General features: G+C 47.7%; 1 protein-coding gene and 1 long non-coding RNA gene across 29 annotated transcripts in view; one reads left to right on the top strand and one right to left on the bottom strand.

Annotated features, from left to right (window-relative positions):
* The window catches only part of LOC127912136 (uncharacterized), a 4,264-nt gene extending 895 nt beyond the window's left edge, over positions 1 to 3,369 (bottom strand). For 7 of the 26 annotated variants that reach the window (XR_008080979.1, XR_008080973.1, XR_008080977.1 and 4 more), the window contains exons 1-4: positions 2,895 to 3,369; positions 541 to 2,351; positions 453 to 496; positions 332 to 419 (exon numbers count right to left, since the gene is read on the bottom strand). This is a non-coding gene — a long non-coding RNA (uncharacterized LOC127912136). The other 19 variants (XR_008080964.1, XR_008080974.1, XR_008080959.1 and 16 more) reach the window with 18 other exon arrangements.
* LOC118372666 (plakophilin-3-like) overlaps positions 1 to 6,365 on the top strand; it is a 75,943-nt gene that overhangs the window by 28,417 nt on the left and 41,161 nt on the right. For all 3 annotated transcript variants that reach the window (XR_008080950.1, XM_052480962.1, XM_052480963.1), the window contains 5 exons: positions 3,510 to 3,686; positions 3,797 to 3,919; positions 4,333 to 4,524; positions 4,777 to 5,016; positions 5,598 to 5,755. Coding sequence is in view for 2 of the 3 variants with exons in the window: in XM_052480962.1 (XP_052336922.1) it covers positions 3,510 to 3,686; positions 3,797 to 3,919; positions 4,333 to 4,524; positions 4,777 to 5,016; positions 5,598 to 5,755 (890 nt within the window). In the remaining variant the exon portion in view is untranslated. The remainder of the gene's footprint in view (positions 1 to 3,509; positions 3,687 to 3,796; positions 3,920 to 4,332; positions 4,525 to 4,776; positions 5,017 to 5,597; positions 5,756 to 6,365) is intronic.

Raw genomic sequence — 6,365 nt, 5'->3', positions numbered from 1 at the left:
GATTGGTAGTCCTATATCCACACAGCCTCCACGCCTGTCATGGTGATTGGTAGTCCTACATCCACACAGCCTCCACACCTGTCATGGTGATTGGTAGTCCTACATCCACACAGCCTCCATGCCTGTCATGGTGAGTGGTAGTCCTACATCCACACAGCCTCCACGCCTGTCATGGTGATTGATAGTCCTACATCCACACAGCCTCCACACCTGTCATGGTGATTGGTAGTCCTATATCCACACAGCCTCCACGCCTGTCATGGTGATTGGTAGTCCTACATCCACACAGCCTCCATGCCTGTCATGGTGATTGGTAGTCCTGCCTCCACACCTGTCATGGTGTGTGGTAGTCCTACATCCACACAGCCTCCACACCTGTCATGGTGAGTGGTAGTCCTACATCCACACAGCCTCCACACCTGTCATGGTGATTGGTAGTCCTGCCTCCACACCTGTCATGGTGTGTGGTAGTCCTACATCCACACAGCCTCCACACCTGTCATGGTGTGTGGTAGTCCTACATCCACACAGCCTCCAGACCTGTCATGGTGAGTTCTACTCAGTTTTAGGGACCAGGTTTTATAAATATATTATAAATGTATTTTAAACAATATCGGCCAACATGCAGTATTTTCTTCTGAAAATATTGCCTCCATTACACATCCGATGGTTTCTGAGTTCCACTTGATATGTTGAGCAGATGGTCAAAAGAGCCCTGCAGACGTGTTGTTGCCAGTAAAGAGATATCATAGACAGTGTCTGTCTACGTGAAAATATGCAGCTTAAACGATGTGTCCGCTCTCTGCAGCTTCCTGTAAATACAGTCAGCTATCAACACAGTGGGATGGTGTCACAGTGCAGTGTTGCCAGAGCCATCGAGCTAGGTCTTCTCTGGGCTCTGTACGTGTGGTATTTCACAGCAGCTCTCCACCAATCTCTCCAGGACCTAAGGTCCACCCTTCAGATTCCTCCACATCTCACAGTCAGAATGTTCCCACCTCACGTTAGCATAGCAGATATCATTAGACTGTGACACCATTACACAATGACATTGCTGAATGAACTTGCCATTGATAAATTAATTAAATTAATGAATATAACATTTTACAAGATATAAAATATATATTATATTGTTTTTTTGTATTCAGCAAATGTACATTTACACACCATTGGAGGCTGCTGAGGGGAGGACGGCTCATAATAATGTCTGTAACGGAGCAAATGGAATGGCATCCAACACCTGGAAACCATGGAAACCATGTGTTTGATGTATTTAAAACCCATTCCAGTGATTCCACTCCAGCCATTACCACGAGCCCGTCCTCCCTAATTAAGGTCCCACTACCCTCCTGTGGTACATACAGTAGAATATATACAGTAAGTAAATGATTCACATGTACACGGTAATGGTAGGGACAGAAAGAACTCCATTATAGTGGCCTTGTTGACTGCATAAACAAATTATAATTCTAAACTCAACAATTTCCCTGTGACTTTTACAATTAGCTTTGCACAATGAAGGTACACAGGCTTTTTACTTGTGTCAACACTAGTCCATAGACATGAACCACTCCCTTTTTATGACAGTGACTCATAGCATTTACACAATCTACTAAAGGTAGATCTGGAAAGGTCAGAATTTGTTGTCCCCGCTAATAGAGGCGGAGTCATAGAGGCGGAGTCATAGAGGTGGAGTCAGAGGCGGGGTCATAGTGATTAGCATTAGCAGTAGACGTATAACGATAGAACCACAATAATTTGTCATTCTCAACATAAAGGATAGAAATATGCCTCTGGCCTTCGAAAAACCAAATACGTTTTTTTTCTGATAACAGTCAGATAACATGCTGTATGTGGTTTCTGAAAAAATAATTAGCTCATTCTAAGAATCCATCGAGTCTGAGTTAGGGAGGGTTTCCTCCCAAGGTCGAGAGAGAAGGCCCTGTTGTTCACTCCAACCGCTAACAAGATAATGTCAACAACACTGATTTAATGGTGAAGTTTGCCGTCTGGAAGCTTAGCCAAATATGGTCGACCAGTTTACTCAGATATGTCCTAGAGTTTTCTCCCGGGCTCCTGGCATGTCTCCACCTGTCTTTGTCAGGTAAACATGTCATCCTGATCGCTCGTCATTATTGATCACCTCCCCGGGCCTTCATTATTGATCACCTCCCCAGGCCTTCATTATTGATCACCTCCCCAGGTCTTCATTATTGATCACCTCCCCAGGTCTTCATTATTGATCACCTCCCCAGGTCTTCATTATTGATCACCTCCCCAGGTCTTCATCATTGATCACCTCCCCAGGCCTTCATTATTGATCACCTCCCCAGGTCTTCATTATTGATCACCTCCCTGGGTCTTCATTATTGATCACCTCCCCAGGCCCAGGCCATTATTGATCACCTCCCCAGGCCTTCATTATTGATCACCTCCCCAGGTCTTCATTATTGATCACCTCCCTGGGTCTTCATTATTGATCACCTCCCCAGGCCATTATTGATCACCTCCCCAGGCCTTCATTATTGATCACCTCCCCAGGTCTTCATTATTGATCACCTCCCCAGGTCTTCATTATTGATCACCTCCCCAGGCCTTCATTATTGATCACCTCCCAGGCCTTCATTATTGATCACCTCCCCAGGCCTTCATTATTGATCACCTCCCCAGGTCTTCATTATTGATCACCTCCCCAGGCCTTCATTATTGATCACCTCCCCAGGCCTTCATTATTGATCACCTCCCCAGGTCTTCATTATTGATCACCTCCCCAGGTCTTCATTATTGATCACCTCCCCAGGTCTTCATTATTGATCACCCCCAGGCCTTCATTATTGATCACCTCCCCAGGTCTTCATTATTGATCACCTCCCCAGGCCTTCATTATTGATCACCTCCCCAGGTCTTCATTATTGATCACCTCCCCAGGTCTTCATTATTGATCACCTCCCCAGGTCTTCATTATTGATCACCTCCCCAGGTCTTCATTATTGATCACCTCCCCAGGCCTTCATTATTGATCACCTCCCCAGGCCTTCATTATTGATCACCTCCCCAGGTCTTCATTATTGATCACCTCCCCAGGCCTTCATTATTGATCACCTCCCCAGGCCTTCATTATTGATCACCCCCCCAGGCCTTCATTATTGATCACCTCCCCAGGCCTTCATTTTTGATCACCCCCCAGGCCTTCATTATTGATCACCGATCAGGTCTTCATTATTGATCACCTCCCCAGGCCATTATTATTGATCACCGATCAGGTCTTCATTATTGATCACCTCCCCAGGCCATTATTGATCACCCCCCAGGCCTTCATTATTGCGTAGTAATAATGATTCACCATGCCTTTCATCCTGCCGTAGTGCCCTTGAGCAAGGGGGGGGGGGGTTACAGTCTGTGTCTTGGGGGCTGGTTAGAAGCAATAAAGACTCATTTCCATGGACTTTAATGCAAATGTACAATACAATATTTGTTCAACTTCTCCTCTTCTTCCTCCTCTGTCCCAGGCACCCAGGATGTCTCACTACTCTGGTGGTTTCTCCTCCCGCTCGGCGATGGACCTGAGTGGTGGTCAGAGGCTCAGCATGGGGGGTGGAGGAGGAGGAGGAGGAGGCGGAGGAGGGTACCAGTACCACGATAACATGAGCCTGAGCGGGGGCTACCAGGGGGGAGGGGGCTACCAGGTACCACGATAATAAGTTACTGTATTCTTCGACTACCATACAGATCCTTTTGGGGGGCATATGTTAATCATGTATGTGTACCAGTGTGCTGATTAACTCTGTTCTACCAGGCTGGGGGAGGGGCCATGAGGCAACAGATGTCCACCGTGAACCGGGCGATGAGCCGCGCTCCCGGCCCAGACCTAGAGACCATGTCCCTGCGTTCCGTTAGGCTCCAGAACATGCCCGCTCAGGTATCTGACTTTAGATACACTGCATTATGTGTTCTCTGTGCATTGTGTCAATGTCAACGTAAGGTTTTTCTTTCAAGTGTTGTATATCTGTATTGATGTGGTGTTGATGTTGATGTCCTCTGTCTGTATTGATGTTGATGTTCTGTCTGTATTGATGTGGTATTGATGTTGATGTTCTGTCTGTATTGATGTTGATGTTGTCTGTCTGTATTGATGTTGATGTCCTCTGTCTGTATTGATGGTGATGTTCTGTCTGTATTGATGTTGTCTGTCTGCATTGATGTTGATGTTGTCTGTCTGTCTGTATCGATGTTGATGTTCTGTCTGTCTGTGTTGATGTTCTGTCTGTCTGTATTGATGTTCTGTCTGTATTGATGAGGTAGTATTCTGACTCGTTCTGAATCTTGTTTCAGCCGTCCCCTGTGGCAGCCTGGGTAGATGCGGATGGCAGCGATGGGGTGAGCCTCGTCTCGGACCACGATGCCACATTCAACCGCCAGCAGTCTGTCTACAGCACCGTCAATGGAGGAGCCTACAGCTCTGGGACCCAGATGAGACAGGCAGGAGGAGGAGGGTCCATGGCCTACCACGCCCCCATGAGGATGGTTGGTGGAGCCCTACCGAAATTTTCACACGAGATTAACACATTGCAATTCTAATATGTTCCATGGCATATGAAAATGAGTTATGTATTTCAAATACATTTAGGAACAAATAATGCAATAAATAAGTCCAAACTAGCTTTTCAGGTGTTTGTAAAAAGCAAATATGTTAATTTAATTTGCGTTACAATATAATTATTATTATATTTACAGCAGGTTTTTTTGTATTTTTCTGAACATTTACATTTCCGCTAGGGGGGAGAGGAAATGATGTCGGTCCAGCAGCAGCATTCCTTTAAAGGGCCAGCGTTTCGCACCATCAGCAGGATCAACAACAGGAACAACAGGATGTCCATGGGCTCCATGTCCGGGGCTTCTACCCTCCCCCCTGGGGGGAGCAGCTACGGCGGTGGAGGGGGAAGCTTCGTCATGTCCGGGGCTTCCACCCTCCCCCCTGGGGGGAGCAGCTACGGCAGTGGATTCATGATGGGCCAGGTGAGGATTAAGATGTGATAGGTTTATAGCCTATTCGCATGGACATTTTGTTATGTGTGATCAGAAAGCAAAACGGAATACAACAACTCTGAGAAGTGAGTGGACACACATTCATTTTTTAAATGTATTAACCAGGCAAGTCAGTGAAGAACAAGTTCTTATTTTACAATGACGGTCAACACCGGCCAAATCTTAACCCGGACGACGCTGGGCCAATTGTGCCCTATGTGACTCCCAATCACGGCCGGTTGTCATACAGCCTGGAATCGAACCAGGGTCTGTAGTGACGCCCGTACCACTGAGATGCAGTGCCTTAGACCGCTGCGCCACTCGGGAGGGTTCACATATTCACATAGCCCCATGATGCACCAGGGCTAATCTGAGCGGATTCTCAGCATCTAGTCCTATATTGCTATTTTACCTGCCTTGATTCTAAAAAAAATGTTTTTTATGTCATTGGTAGTTTACATTTTTTTCTTATATTATATATTTTTTTGCCTAAGTAGAGCTTTGGTATAATGAAAAGCGCTATACAACTGAAAATGTATTATTGTAATTGAATATAATGTTATTGTTATTAGATGTCGTCTGGGTCTCAGGGGAATCTGATGATGCAGCAACAGAGGCAGACCACTCTGCCCAGGACCATGTCTATCAAGAGCATGCACAGTGTTGGGAGGGGCATGGACATCTACGACGGACAGATGGACATGACAGGCAGCATGGGCAACCTCAGCAGGTAAGGACTGGTTAAATATCCCTTTTCCCGGGATAAATAGCTGTGAGAAAACCGGTAAATTAGAATAATTAATGATTTGTATGAACAGCATGGCGTGAAATGGAACTGTTAAATGATATGAGATGTCTAAATCTGGGACAGGCGGCCCATCTCAGGGTGGGGACAGACGGCCCATCTCAGGGGTGGGGACAGACGGCCCATCTCAGGGTGGGGACAGACGGCCCATCTCAGGGTGGGGACAGACTGCCCATCTCAGGGTGGGGACAGACGGCCCATCTCAGGGTGGGGACAGACTGCCCATCTCAGGGTGGGGACAGACGGCCCATCTCAGGGTGGGGGGACAGACGGCCCACACGGCCCATCTCAGGGTGGGGGGGCCCACAGACGGCCCATCTCAGGGGTGGGGACAGACGGCCCATCTCAGGGTGGGGACAGACGGCCCATCTCAGGGTGGGGACAGACGGCCCATCTCAGGGTGGGGACAGACGGCCCATCTCAGGGTGGGGACAGACGGCCCATCTCAGGGGTGGGGATCTCAGGGGTGGGGAGGCCAGGGCCCATCTCAGGGTGGGGACAGACGGCCCATCTCAGGGTGGGGACAGACGGCCCA

The sequence above is a fragment of the Oncorhynchus keta genome, chromosome 26 (genome assembly GCF_023373465.1).
Source record: "Oncorhynchus keta strain PuntledgeMale-10-30-2019 chromosome 26, Oket_V2, whole genome shotgun sequence".
NCBI classification, from domain to species: domain Eukaryota; kingdom Metazoa; phylum Chordata; class Actinopteri; order Salmoniformes; family Salmonidae; genus Oncorhynchus; species Oncorhynchus keta.
This window is presented reverse-complemented; position numbering and strand designations above follow the sequence as displayed.